Below are 14,341 nucleotides of genomic sequence, written 5' to 3' on the forward strand. Positions count from 1 at the left end.
GCGGGGAGTGGGGACACCTGGCACCTGGCGGAGCGGGGACACCTGGCGGAGGGCGGGCCCGGGGGTGGGTGGGGCCGTCCCCGCCCCTCCGGAGCTCTCGGCCCCGTCCCCCGGTGCCGCGGGATGCCCGGCACGGCGCGGCGCGGCTCGGCCAGGCCAGCATGAAGAAGCACCAGCCGCACTCGGTGCAGGGCACCTTCAGCCGTCTCTTCGGCAAGCGCCACTCCAGCCCCAGCGCCGCGTCCCTGTTCGCCACCAACCCGCCCTGGATCTTCACGCAGGAGGTGACCTCGGACAGCGCGGGTGGCACCGGTCAGTGTCCCCCGGCGGCCCTGGGGCTCGGCCGGGCGGTCCCGGGGCTGAAGGGTGCGGTGGGCTCGGGGGCTCCGCTGCTGCCCGGGGGTGGCTCCGGGAGCGCTCGGCGGCTCCGGGAGCGCTCGGCGGCTCCGGGAGCGCTCGGTGGCTCCGGGATGCGGCAGCGCCGGTCCCGCCGCTGCGCCCGAGCGGGAGCTGGGGGTCCGCACCTGGGCTGGGCGGCTGCCGCTCCCGGCGGGTTAAACTCGGCTCAAAGAGGCCGATGAGTGACTGAAAATCCACTTTATTGCTTCCCGTCGCGCTTTCCCACGCCATGTTTGATCTGCGCCTTGCCAGGTCGGAGTTATTTACTCATAAACCTGTTTCTCGCAGGGCTGCAAGCGAGGACGGAGCTGAGGGTTGCATATTCCTCGGGATTTATTTGTGTTTCTTTGTGGTTTTAAGTGCAATACGGTGCCCTGGAGGCTCATGTAGGAGGGAGCCAAATTAATAGTAATGGAGCCGGGGAGATAGAAGATAGCAGTTTGTGGATGAAGTTTGGTGGCTCTAAGAGCCCGACAAACTCTTCCAAGATTAAAAAAATGGAAGCGCTGCCTGCTGAGCTGTGCAGGGTGAAGTGTTGTCTGTCAAAGCAACTGCGAGGTGGTTACACCCCAAAGGCCAAGCTGTGAAACCAAGATAAAATGAAAATGTGACAGGGAGTTTCATGCAACTCTGCAACCTAGGAGGAAAATTGCTGATTTCTAACTGTCGTAAATCTGAGGAGGATTCAAGCTTCTCTCTGATGTGGTTTGGATTAGAAAAAAGAAAAGAAGTTGCTGTGTCTGCTTATTAGGAGCCTGATTTCCGCGGCTGCGGTTCTGCAGTGGCAGTACTAAAGCTTTCTGCTCAGGTGTGGGTCGGACTGCAGAGGAAGGGCCGGGAATCCTGAAACCTGAGCCCGGGCAGCAGCTGGTGAATCGCTCCTTCCTGAGCATCCTCATGGAGTTTCTGCCCGGAATGGGGCTCGGTGAGGGTGCAGTGGCAGTGGGACACCACGGCTGGGGGGACAGCAGCCCGAAGGGACAGCCCAGGAAGGGGGACAGCAGCCCCAAAGTGAGGACAGCAGGGACAGCAGCTCGAAGGGACAGCCCAGGAAGAGGGACATCAGTCCCAAAGGGAGACAGCAGGGACAGCAGTCCCAAAGTGAGGACAGTAGGGACAGGAGCCCAGGAAGGGGGACAGGAGCCCAGGAAGGGGGACAGGAGCCCAGGAAGGGGGACAGCAGCCCAAAGTGAGGACAGCAGGGACAGCAGCCCAAAGTGAGGACAGCAGGGACAGCAGCCCAAAGTGAGGACAGCAGGGACAGCAGCCCAGGGCCCAGCTGTGCTGTCCCCAGACCCACGCACAGCAAGTCCTGCCCCAGCCCTGGCCCTGTTTCTGGCCCATTTCCTGCAGGGCTCTGTGCCTGGGGGAGTCCCCTGCTCCTGCCGATCCCCACCTTGGTTTCTCACACAAAGTAAACACAAGTTAGGCAATGTGCAAAGGGTGTAGGTTTGCATGTCCCTGACTCAGAGATTCCTGAATATAGTGACTGCAGCCTCCTCCTCCTGCTGGGAGCCGTGGGTACCCCGGCTCAAACCTGCTGCACCTCCTGCGGGTGATGCAAGCCCCGGGGAGGAAGAAGTTCCATGACATGCGTGGCAAATTGTTTATTTAATTTCCCATGGCTGAGCGAACAGAAATGTCTCCAGGACAGGCTGAGTGTCAGAGAGTGGCCGAAGCAAGGCCGGTGCTTTGAGCCAGCTGCTTCCCACAGCTTCCAAGGGTGCATTTCCTGATGCCTCCTTCCAGGAAAGGAGGCTGGCAGGGCTCAGGGCTTGCTGCTGATGGGCTCCCAGCAAGCAAGTCCTGTTTATCTAGCAAAGAAAACACAACTACAAGCACTTCATTTTCCTTTAATTAAAGCATTCAGGGGAGCGATGCTTAGTAATCTAGGATCAAAGTCCTTGTGATCTTTAATCCAGTTTCTCACTGGGTTTACCTAGTGACTGTTAAATATAAAACTCATCATTTCAAGTCTCAGAACTACTCTGTTGCTGCTCAGGCTGTCTGAGTCCAAACTCTCCTGTTGCCTTGGCCTTAATTCCTGCTCCTTACTCACTGAATGCAGGGTCACCCACAGAATTAATCATCACAGAATCACAGAGTGGTTGGGTGGAAAGGGAGCTTAAAACTCATCTCATTCCACTCCCTGTCATGGGCAGGGACACCTTCCCCTAGGTCAGGCTGCTCCAAGCCCCATCCAACCTGGCCTTGAACATTTCCAGGCAATTTGCTGGCACCTCTGTCCTCCCTGGGACTGCAGCAGCTCTTCCTGAGAGCTTCTGGGCCCCTCCCAGGCAGGGAGGTGGTAAAGGCTTGGTAGGACCAGGCTGGCTGAAGCACAGCTGGCCGGTGATTTGAAAGCTGGACAAAATGTCCTCTGTGTAAGGAATCCCTCGTAGTGGGAGAAGTTTGGTGTGAGGGAGGGGAAGCTGTGATTGCCTGGAGGGGCAGTGGCAGCAGGGCAGACGCTCCTGGGGGTGTCCCAGGGTAACCTGGGGGTGCTGAGTGGGAGAAGCTGGCGTGCTCCTGGGCTCTGTGGTGTGTTTGAAGGTTATGTGGAATTCATCTGCCTCCAGTCCCTCAGCAGAGGCTGTGCTGCCTCATGCCCAGCCCCTGGTGTGGTCAGGTTCTCCATTCCAGGTGCTCATGCAAGTGTTTTCCTTCTGTGGGACGCACACAGAGCATTTGCTCTCCTCTTTTTCCTAGACTTTGGGTAAAGCTGTTTCCCTGGGAGCTTCCTCCTGATTTCTGCCCATCCTTCTTCTTCTCCTCCCTTCCTCACTATCAAAGTCTGTTGTTGGGAGCACTCCTGCAGCTTTCCCTTCAAGCAGAGCCATTTTGTTGTTTCCCCCTCCTTCCTCAAACTCTCTGAATTTCTTTAATGTCTGTCTCCTTGGCTACGAGTTATTTGTGTATCTCCTTCCAGCCAAGGTGGGGTTTGCATGCTTCACTATTTCTGCTTGTTAATTCATGCTGCTAATCAGACACAAAGAACATAATTAAATTAATTTTATGAGCTTTATTCACTGTCAGAAATAAACCAGCCCAAGGGGTGTGGCTCAAGGTGAAAGCACAAGGCTGGGAACCAGGAATTCCTGACGGCTGCTCCTGCTTGTCACAGCAGGGCCCTGTGACTTCCTGCCCTGCTGCCTCCCCACGCAGGGCAGTGTTCTGTGGGCAGGCTGGAGGCTGGTGAAGCGCCTGGCACCCCTCTGGCTGGGCTGGCAGTGCTGTGCCACAGAGTGCTCGGCAGGCCAGGAGCTGTCCCTGCTCCTGGCCGGCTCTGCTGCTGCCTCCCCTCAATTCCAGCGGCTCAGACCAGCCAGGATTGCCTCCTGTTCCCTCTGAGCTGCTCCAGTTCGTCCTGCAGAGCTCAGGGAAGGTGTGTGACAGGGCTGTGAGTGCCTGTCCTGCGCACAGGGACCTTCCTCTCCTGTCTCCCACTCACCCCCAGGACACCCAGCTTTTCCTCAGGGTCCGATGGGCTCTGCCCACCCCTGGGGCTGCTGCAGCAAATTCTGCCCACTCTGTGTGAGCTCAGGGTGTCTGTGCCGTCCCCAGCAGTGCCCAGCTCAGTGCTGCTCACGCTCTGCTCTCCCCGCAGGTGATGTGATCGAGGTCTATTACGGTGACAATCGCTTCGGGACGGTGACGGACTCGGGCACAGCCACGCTCAAACCGCGCCCGAGGGTCCGGCCCCTGCTGACCTTCCTGCCCCTGGTGAGTGCCCCAGTCACTGCTGGGCTGCCCTGGTGCCCAGACCCAGAGCTGCTGCCCCCAGCCCCTACTGAGGGGAGAGAAATGACAGCAGAACCCCTCTGAAATGAGGCTGGCTACAGGGATTGGGGGTGATCTGAGCTCAGGCTGCTCTGGAGCACAGAGGAGGCACTGGGGGTGGGTGTGAGCACTGTCAGACTGCATTTTCAATTAAAAACCGATTGCTGAGCACGGGGATGGTAGATCAGGCTTGCACTGCAGTTCATCTCCCAGGTGCTGGCAGGATCTGTCCCACATCAGGAGTGTGGCTGGAGCCTGCAGTGCTGCACCCAGAGGGTGAGGTGATGCTGTGGCTGTGCAGGGGTGATTCTTTTCAATCTCTGTATGAAAAACATTCCCAATCCTCAGGGCTGTCACCCAAGCCCCAGTGCTGCCCACACAGGCAGAGCTGGCCCTGGGCTCTCTTTCCCTTCTGAGGGTCCCTCACAAACCTGGGCTGCTCCTCCCAGAACCAGCTCTAAGTGAAGGAATTAGCAGGAAGAGGCAGCGTTCTGGAGGCCCAGTGTGCGTTGGGTGTTTGCGCGCTTTTGGTGAGGTTTGATCATGATTTGATCTGGCACTGACTCCGCTGCTGCCTCGCACATACCTGCCCCAGGTCCACACCTGCACGGGGCTGTTCTGCAGCTCCTGCCTTAACCCTTTCCCCCCACCCACCCAGCGAGCAGCTCCCGGTGAGTCAGGAGGATGCTCACGCCCTGCCCTGCAGCTCCTGAGCCTCTGCACCTGGCTCAGGAGCTGCTTCCTGCCCCAGCCCTGCTGTCCCACAGGAATCGGCAGGGACTGCAGGACAGGGGTCCCCCCTGCTCCCCCAGAACTGCAGGTACCCAGGGAATGAGATAAACCCACACTGCCCTAGCTCAGAAACAAGGAGTTGGGGGGCAGCTCCTCATATTCAGAGAAATTCTTGATCTCCCTGAGACCCCAGGGTGCTCGGCAATTGTATTTTGGGTGGCTTTTGTAAGGGGCAGCTCCAGCCTTGGTCGTTGAATGGGTGAGCTCCTGAGAGCTGGGGAGCACGGGGACAGGCAGGCTCCCCTCACTGGGATGTCTGACTCTGTTCCAGGGATGAAAAGTGATTCCTGGTGGTTGCAGTGAAAGCTTCCCCCCACGGGCTCCTCAGCAGGCACCAATCTGATTCAGGTACCACAAACTGGAAATGCAGGTTCCTGGCACAGCACCCAGAGCCTGCCCTGAATCAGCTGGAGCTTTTCTGGGCTGGCCACACCCCAGCAAACACCGGGAACAATCTTCCCAAGCATCTCTGCAGGCTGGCAGCGTGCTGGGGATGCTTTCCACCTCAGAGGCCAGCCCATGACGTGGGGATGGGTGGTTTTGGAGAGATGCTGAGCATTAGCAGCTGCCACAGAGGGTTTTGGTGAGGAACAGGCTTGCCCAGTTTGAAATGACACATCCAAAATTTCTGCTCCCTTATGGAGTGCGGGCTGCATCCTCCAGCTTTGCAGGGCTCTCTCCTGACTGCCAGTCCCTCTGCACTCCTCCAAGCAGGTGGTGCAGGGCTCAGGCGTTTTTGTTTCCCTGCGAAGGAGCAGCTCCCCTCGGGGTGCTCTGCAAACCTGCAGCAATGGATTTCCATTGCAAACGGGGACTGCCGGTTTGCTCTTTGCGATTTTGGTGTCTCAGTGCTCTGGACAATTTAACTGTCAGCTCTTGAAGTGCCTCTCTTGGTCTTTGTCTTCCCTCTGGCTCTCAGATGAATTTCAGGGCCCGCCCTTGTGCCTTTGCAGCCCTTGGCCTCTCCAGCAGCACGGAGCTGTCTGGTCCCTTGTGCAATCCCAGGGATAGGAATTCCCTCACTCCTGGCTCACCTGTGACCGGCTCAGTCCCTTGTGGTTATAGGGGATCTTTGGTCATCTGCAGGGTGAGGGATGTAGCAAGTGAAATGTGTGCATTTTCCCGTTATTTTGGCCAAAGCTGGGGCATTCCAGGGCTCTTCCACAGGAGCCCAGGTGCTGCTGTTTTATCAGCTCTGCCCCAGCAGCTCCTGAGCTCCCCAGGCAGGGCAATGTAGCTGTGATGAGCTGGATGGACAAATCCAACTGACCTTTGATCCAGGAGACTTTGGAATCCCACGGCAATCTGATGTTAAAACGGTGATAGCGGCAGAGAAAGGCAAAGGGCAGGGGCTCAATCATTATCCAGGCTTTTGTGTGCAGGAAATGGCTCGGGAGAGGCGCAGGCTGATGGCAGGATAACATTTCCTTTGTCAAGGGCTGTTAGCAGTGCAAACAGCTGCCCGGGGTGAGCAGGAATGGATGTGGGGGCTGCGAATGGGACAGTGCGAATGGGACAGTGTGTCCCTCGTTGGATGCTCCCTCTCGGAGTTTCGTATCTCTCTGACATTGCTGTGCCCCGAGATGCCTGCCCCCAGGCCCAGTGTCACACCCCCCAGCCGTGCTGCTCATCCCAGCCGTGCCCTGCACACGGGTGCCCAGGTGTGGCCCGGGTGCCCAGGTGTGGCCCGGGTGCCCAGGTGTGGCCCGGGTGCCCAGGTGTGTCCCAGAGCCACCCCAGCCCCTCGGAGCCAAACCAGCCGTGAGTCAGGGACAGGAGAGGCTTTTGCTGCTGGCAGAGCTGTCAGGCTCCAGGTGAGTCACCTGCCCCAATGGCTCACCTGGGTGGCTGCAATTACCAATTTCAGCAGTGCCCTCGCTGCAGGCGCCCTCCCAGGTGTGTAGGCTGCCAAATTGCCGGTCCTGTACCAGCTACGGGCTCTCAGCATGAGCGTGAAGGGAGTAACTGAGCAAAACACAAACCACACAAAGAGCAGCTTTCCCCAGAGTGCTCAGATATGCTGGTGGCAGTTTCACAAAAAGCTGGAGGTCTGTCTGTGACTGCAGCAGTGCTTGCTGCAGAGAAATACCCACCAGAGTGCCCAGCACACGCAGGGGAGCTGCTCAGTGCACTGGTACATCAATGGTGAGGGGCTGGTGCTGCTGCTGGCAGCTGGGCAGCCCTGAGGGGGATGTGAAATATTCCTCCAGGGGGATGTGAAATAGCCTGAATTCCTCCCTAGTCCTCCATCACCTGTGCAGCCTTGATGACTTCACTCATCCCCTCAAACCCTGTCAACAGCAGCTTCCACAGGAACCTCCATATCACAGACACTGCCCTGGATCCCGTCAGGGCTGTGTGGACAAATTACCAGCTGCTTGTCAGCCCTTTGCTCTGATCCCTGGCTGTAAGACTGACAGCTCTGTTTTCTCAACCCCTGCAGAACGCCCAAGAATCCCACGGGGTGGCTGTGCCAACGCCGTCGGTGCCAGAAGACTTTGTGGAAAAGGCAGCTCTTGGTAAGGGATGTTCTTGGTGGAGTCCTGAGCAGCACCGTGTGCTCACGGAGCCCTCAGGGCAGGAAATGTGTGTGTACCCAGCTCTGGAGCAGACAGTCTGCTCATATATTTTCATGCTAAAATAGAGTCTGCTATTAATTATTTTTTGAAGTCATTGAAAATTAATTAATTCCTCAGGGGTGAGGCAGAGTGGCTGTTAGGTTCAGGAAGTTTTAGACAAGCCTGGCAAGGGGCTGGCTGGCTGGGCAGGCCACTGGCGCAGGCCAGGCTGGCCCAGCAGCGATGGGGAGGGGCTCACAGCTGTGCTCTCTGCTCCTGCAGGCTCTGGCTCCCAGCTCAATGGCAATATTCGCATGTACAGCTCGGTGGGGGACCTGCGCCCGCAGGCCCTCGATGGGCACGGCCTGGATGAGGAGATCCCCCCGCCACCATCGGTGCCCCCACCGCCCCCTCCGGCGCCCGTGGCACCCCCCGTGGCCTCGCCAGTGCCTCCACCCCCCGAGATGCTGCCACCACCGCCGCCGCTGCCGCCCGAGACGGTGCCCCCGCCTCCTGCCATGGCAGCGCCGCCGCCGCCCGCCTCGGCCCTGCCCTCCCCCAGCACCCCGGCTCCTCCCGACTTCATCCCGCCCGCCCCGCCGGGCGCCCGGGACCCCTTCGGCCCCGGCATGTCCAAGTGGAAATCCGAGACCGTGCTGAACACCAGGCAGGGGGACGGCGAGGGGCCGCTCTGCGCTGCCGAGCCCGGGGTGCCTGCAGCCCCCAGCCCCAAGGAGAGCCCGCAGCCCAAGGCCGAGCCCCACCTGACCTTCCCCAGGTCGTTCAAGGTGCCGCCGCCGGCCCCGGCGCGCTCCTCGTCCATCCCGGTGCAGGAGGGCCGGCAGGAGCCCGTGCCCAGGCAGCCTCACGCCCGGCCGCCCCTGCCACCCTGCTTCACCATCAGAGCTGCCAGCAAGGCACGGCCGGGAGAGGCCGAGCAGAGGAGCTCCGGGCTCAGACAGGGCCTTGGGAAGGCGGCTGTGCCCCCTCCACTGAGCCCCAAGCCGGGCACAGGGCTCAGCCAAGGCGTGAATCCCGCTGGCCGCCGGTCCCCTCTGCCGGGCTCCGAGGGGGAGAGGATTCCCCAGCTGAAAGTAGCTGGGAGAGACTCCCCTCCTAAATCTGAACCTCTCACTGCGAACGACCTGGATCTGCCTCCTCCAGACTACCCGAGCTGCGAGGATGACTGGAAGGATGCCAACAACCTGAACAAGCTGCGGGACGAGCTCTCGGCGCTGCTGCGCTCCCCGCGCCGTGAGGAGAGGCCGCTGGAGAGGCCGGGAGCTCCCCAGCCCTTGGACAGCAGTCCTAGTCCTGCTGGCAGCCGGGAGCCAGGGCTCAGCGAGCCCCAGCTCGCCAGGAAGGACACGGGGTTACCCAAGGGAGGGGAGAGTGAGAAGAAAGAGGTGCCCAGCAGCCCCCCCAGCACCAGTGGGGGCTCTCCCAGCACTGCAGTCACTGCCCCGGAGAGCAACCCTGACACACAGCCCCGCAGTGTGATGACAATCAGGAACGAGCTGGAGGCTGTGCTGTCCCTGAAGAAAGAGGGGAAACCTGCCCCAGGGCTCAGCAGCCAGAAGCAGGCTGTGGAGAACGGCATCAGCACCCCACAGGTGAGGAAGAGCCCCCCTGACGTGAGGAAGAGCCCCCCTGACGTGAGGAAGAGCCCCCCTGACGTGAGGGACTCAGTGGTGCCAAAGCCGGTCCCCAGCCTGCTCCCAGCCCCGGCGGCTGCTGTGGAGAAGGATGAGACAGACCACGAGGACCATCCTGCTCCTGCTGCTGGCCAGGTCACAGAGGACGTGAGCCCTGCTCCTGGGTCCCTCCACAGCAGCGTGAGTCCCCCAGAGCCACCCCAGGAACCGGCAGAGGAGCCCCCAGCTCCCAGCCCGCCCTCAGCCCCTGTGTCCCCTGCACAGAGCCCGGCACCACAGCCCAGCCCGGCCATTTTCCAGTACAAAGTGCACCGGGCTGGGGCCAGCTCGGCCGAGCCGCCCTGTGCCCCGGGCTCCGCTGAGCCACCCCATGGCCCGGGCTCAGCCGAGCCGCCCTGCCCCAGGAGCTCGGGCAGGAGCCCCCCGGGCACCTCGGGAGCGGGGCAGGAGGAGGTGCTGATCCACCCGGTGACGGGGGAGCCCGTGGAACGGGGCTCGCCCATGGCCCTGCTGCTGGCGGCCCGGCAGCGCGCCCAGCGGAGCCGCCAGCCCGGGGACGGGGCGGCCGCGCTCAGGGCGAGGCCGGCGCTGAGATTCGGCAGTGCCTCGTCGGACACCACCTCGTCCACCAGCTTCTTCCGCCACGAGTCCAAGCCCGGCTCCTTCACCGTGGTGCCTCGGCCGTCTGCGGCCAGCCCAGCGGGGTCTGGCTGGAGCAAGCCCCCCTCGTTCTCCAGCTCCTCGGAGCAGGGCCTGGCCGTGCGGGAGGCGCAGCCCCCCGGGCCCCGGCGAGCCGCCGCCTCCAGCCTGCTCCGGGGCCTGCTGGACTCGGGCCAGCCCGGCCCGGCCCGGCCCGGAGTGCCCAGCGAGGAGGAGAACGGGGACACAGTGCTGGACTTTGGCATTATCCCCCCGCCCCCTGAATTCAGCAACGAGGCCAACGAGGGTCCCCTCCCGAGCCGGGAGGAGAACCGCAAGTGCCCCAGCGTCCCTGACAGCGGCCGGGGCTCAGGAGAGCCGCGCTATTTCAGGTGGGCTGGCTACAGCCGCAGCTATGGGGGCAACAACCAGGAGCCAGCAGCTCTGCCACCCTTGGAGAAGAGCTGGAGGAACGGAGACTTCACACCGCAGTACCCGGATCACAGCAGCTCCTCGAGCTTCCCCAGCCACGGCCCCAACCCACGGCCGCTGATCAAGAAGCGCCTGTACATGTCGGAGCCCGACAGCTCCTACCCCCGGGCGGCAGCAGCCCCCCGGGCTTCGGGCACCCTGGCCTCCACCATCTCCTCCTACGGCCCCGGAGGGTTCAGCTCCACGCCCAGGGAGGGCTCTCGGCGCCCGGGCCCCAGCCCCGGCCCCAGGAACGGCCCCTCGAGCGCCCAGGGCAGGCGGACGTCAGCGGACGCTGCGGGGAAAGCCACGGCCTACGGCGGCACCGGGGCTGAGGCCAAGTACAAGGGGCAGAACGGGGACTTCTCGCCCGCCAGTGTGCTGACAGCCAGCAGGTACGTGCCCCCTGAGCCCACGTGCCCCCTGAGCCCACCCTCCCTGCCCTCGGTGCCCCTTGGAATGGCCCCAGAGCAGCACTGAGGCTCCAGGGGAGTCGCTGCCCCTTTGCCCCTGCTGCTGCCCTGCTCCGAGGGTAGTGACCATTTCTGGCTTCTCCCTGGTGCCAGCTGTGACCCTGTGCCCATGTCCCTCCCCATCCACCTCGCTGCCCCTTGGCTCCTGCTCCGAGGGCAGTGACCATCCATGGCTCCTGCCTGGTGCCAGCTGTGACCCCCATGTCCCTCGCCATCCCAGCTCACTGAGGGGAGACACGGAGCAGTGAAATGCATCCCTGCAGTGCTGACCCAACGCCGAGGTTTGCCTGGGCTTGCTTTGGGTGACTGTCCCTCTGTTCTCCCTGCAGGCCTGCCCACGGCACCCCACACTATGGGGCACCCTCCAACACCTTCACGGTGCGGCCCGGCACGCGCCAGCCCATCTCCTACTCCTACCAGAGCCACCGGTAGGCTGAGCTCAGGGCTGCCCTGCCGGCAGCTGGCTGGGAAGGGACGAGAAGGTGCCTGGGTTGGTCTCTTCCTTCTCTATGGGCACCAGGGATGGTCCCAGCCCAGCCTGGAAATGCACTTGCTTGGAACTGCTGCTGGGGAATGAGCCTGAGACTGGACTTTTCTCAAAGACTGCCATGGAGAGTCGTTACTGCGGTGGGCAGGCTGCTGCCGTGTTACGTGAGCAAACGTGGTTTCCCTCTTTCCCATTCTCCCTCCTGGGTTATTTTCAGAATTGCAGCCTGATAGGCTGTCTAGGAAAGCCACAGAGCATCCTCAGCTCTCTTTAGAGAGCATCACCACTGGAAAGGTTGATTTCAGTTTGGTTTTTAATTGGTTTAACTCCAGCATGTTTGGGAGCAGGGAGAAACCAACTGAGAGATGTGCACAATGGAAGTAAAGCAGTGTATAGCTAAATGTCAGGGATTGAAATAAGAATGTGAGGCCAGTGGGATAGGAGGAGAGTTTAGGGTGCTTTGATCCTGATCCTTGCTGTCCTTAAGAGCTTGGAGCAAATCAGTTCTGCCTTAAGCCCAGCTCTGGGCAGTCAGTGCCTGTCCTGCTGAGCCGGGCTCTGACCCCTTCTCCAGGAGCAGCTTTGGGAGAAGGGGCCCTGCTTTGCTGTGCCTTTTGGTCACTGTAAATGTTTCTGTTGGCAATTATTCCTCATGGAAGGAGGCTGTGAGGCCTGGTTGGGAGGCTGTGAAGCACTTTAGGGGTGCAGGACACAGAGCAATCCTTTTCCTTGGGCAGGGGGGTGCCAGTGACTCACCCAGTGCTGTGCTGCGGGTGCTCTCCCCGAGGGCTCTCTTGCCATTCACAGCCCCGTGCCCCCCAAAGTGTCCTTATTTCCTCAGTTATTAACAAGTGTCCTTATGAGCTGTTCCACTGATCTGGGACTGAGGAGCTCCATTTCGGTGTGCCTGTTGGTGCAGGTGGGTGTCTGCAGGGCACCCAAAGGGAGCTGGCTCTCTCTGTTGCCCTCAGTGCTGTTGCAGGTGCTGCAGGTGCAGCCCTGCCCCTGCTCCCCTCTGCTGGTGCCTGGGCAGGGCTGGGAGCTCTGAGAAGCCTTAAAGAGGGTTCCAGCTTCCAGAGTGAGCCGTGGGGTCTCACCACAGCTGACCTGAGTTGTGAATAGCCAACGTCCTGAAACTAGAAACAGAGACTCTTCCTCCTAGGTAAACCTGCTGAAAATCACTGTAAGATACCTGTAAAAACTTGTAGAGAATTTTTTCTTGTCACTGATAAACTGAAAGCACTTTGAGACATGAGTCTGTTTTTATGGAAAGCACTTTCTATTTTCAATGCTATAAATGCCACTGGTTCCACTCCAGCTTACCCTGCCTGGCACACACCTGGATGTGGCCTGCAAGCAGATCTTGCTTTACAATGCAGCTCAAAATCAGGGATAAATTTCCCTTCACTGTGGAATTCTCAAAAGTTATCTTGATATTTGAGTCATATCATTGACAATCTGTGTTTTATGTTATTTCCAGCTTTACCTAATAATTTAACAGCCCTTTCAGATATTGCAGCAGCTTTAAAGTATTCTGAACTTCACTTTGCTGTGACTAAAATGAAAATGCAAATACAATAATCAGTCTAATAGCTAATTCAAAGGGCATTTTTATGCCAGCAAGTCACAGTGACTTAAAAGATTTCCATTGCTCACCCCAGCCAATATTGAAATAATAGGCTTTTAATATCTGGGTGTTGGTTTTAAAAACATATTTATGGAGAAAAGTGACTATGGAGTAGCTATAAGGACATTTAAGTGTGCCAAGTGTCATGTGGAATACCACCTGCCCCAAAACATGGAATTTTCTCCATGCAAGGAGCATCTTGAGCATTCTTATTCATCTGTAGAAGTAAATTCGTGCTCCTCCTTGAGGGGCTTCAGGGTCATGTTTTGGTACTGGATGAAGTTTCACCAGTTTAACCTGAAAGCAAACAAAGAAGTCTCTTTGATAATGTTGCAGCTTAATGGGTTTTTCTTCCTGATACTTTTTTTCCGAAATAATAAGCTATATTTGCAAACGAATTCTCAGAAACAATTTTAAGGCTGGGTGGGCAATTTCAGCTTTTGACTTTGCCCAGAAGTGGGGAGGGCAGGGGGGTATGTGTGCAGTGTTCCACCTCAAGAATTCTTCCAAATTGCAATCTCCTGAAGCTGTTTTTTTTCTTTTTAGAGAAAAATGTGACACTCCAATATTGATACCTGCTTTAAATGTCACCTTTACTACTTCACCCAGACACACAGTTCACGTGTGGGTGAAATATGGTCTTGGACACCACGGAGTGTCTCATTTCTAGCAGACACAATTGCTTTAATTTAGTATTAGAAGTGTGATAATCGAAGTCAGCTTTATAAAACAGCCACTCTTCATTCAAGAACAGCACTCAGGGACTGCCCAGGGGGCTGAGCTCTCACTGGATCAGGTTGGACTCTGCTCCCGGTTGTAGGACTGGTTAGCATGCAGGTTCTCAGCAGTGGGACTCTTCTATTCTTCACTTTGCTCTATCCCTGCTTCTTTTGAATGCATTCAGCAAATTCTGGAATTTCAGGAACAGCTCACCATTGATTCTGGGGCCACTGTGACAAAGGAAGCACTGTCAGAGCTGTTGGCAGCCAAAGCACTTGGGGACAGAGTCAGATCTCTCACAGTGAGGACTGCAGGGGTGGGGACGAGCCCCCCTTGCTGGGACAGGTAACTCTGGATAAACAAACTGTCCTTGCATTCCTGCTCCTCCCAGCTCTTTCACGACAGAAATTTAGCAATAGAGAAAGAGGAAACAAAACTAAGGGGTATTAATGGAGCAGAGCACCCTGCCTCAGCCCAGTGCTGAGAGCAATCCTGAAGCCTGAGTGTGGAATTATTCTCACTTCACCCTCTCTGAGGCAGTGTGGTAATTCAAGTCGTGATACAACTGAGATTATCCCCTGCAGCTGCCTCTTCCTCACAAGTTCCTGCTAGGGGAGTGTAACAGAGCTTTAGCTGTAAAGTATTGAACAAAGTCTCTTATTTATGAGTGCCATTGAACACCAACCTTCTTGCATTAAACATTTCTGGATGTTTTATTACAGGTGTGGTTTGACTTTTTT

The 14,341-nt window shown here is 58.4% G+C and overlaps 1 protein-coding gene across 1 annotated transcript; it reads left to right on the forward strand.

Moving 5' to 3' along the window:
* The first annotated feature begins 135 nt into the window (after positions 1 to 135).
* CUNH6orf132 (chromosome unknown C6orf132 homolog) lies at positions 136 to 14,278 on the forward strand. The gene is made up of 5 exons (XM_071450324.1): positions 136 to 312; positions 4,007 to 4,122; positions 7,415 to 7,490; positions 7,812 to 10,689; positions 11,097 to 14,278. The coding sequence occupies exons 1-5, from the start codon at positions 162 to 164 to the stop codon at positions 11,197 to 11,199; spliced, it is 3,324 nt and encodes a 1,107-aa protein (XP_071306425.1). The 5' UTR covers positions 136 to 161; the 3' UTR covers positions 11,200 to 14,278.
* Positions 14,279 to 14,341: the final 63 nt, after the last annotated feature.

This window comes from Agelaius tricolor, unplaced genomic scaffold, assembly GCF_023055355.1.
Source record: "Agelaius tricolor isolate 1412-34295 unplaced genomic scaffold, bAgeTri1.0.p SCAF_30, whole genome shotgun sequence".
NCBI lineage: Eukaryota > Metazoa > Chordata > Aves > Passeriformes > Icteridae > Agelaius > Agelaius tricolor.

What these genes read in the sequence shown, in the direction of transcription:
- CUNH6orf132 (XM_071450324.1), top strand. Translation starts at nt 162, where the DNA reads ATGAAGAAGCACCAGCCGCACTCGGTGCAGGGCACCTTCAGCCGTCTC. An exon ending in TGCTGACCTTCCTGCCCCTG is followed by an intron (nt 4,123 to 7,414) that starts GTGAGTGCCCCA and finishes CAACCCCTGCAG; the next exon opens with AACGCCCAAGAATCCCACGG. An exon ending in TGTGGAAAAGGCAGCTCTTG is followed by an intron (nt 7,491 to 7,811) that starts GTAAGGGATGTT and finishes CTGCTCCTGCAG; the next exon opens with GCTCTGGCTCCCAGCTCAAT.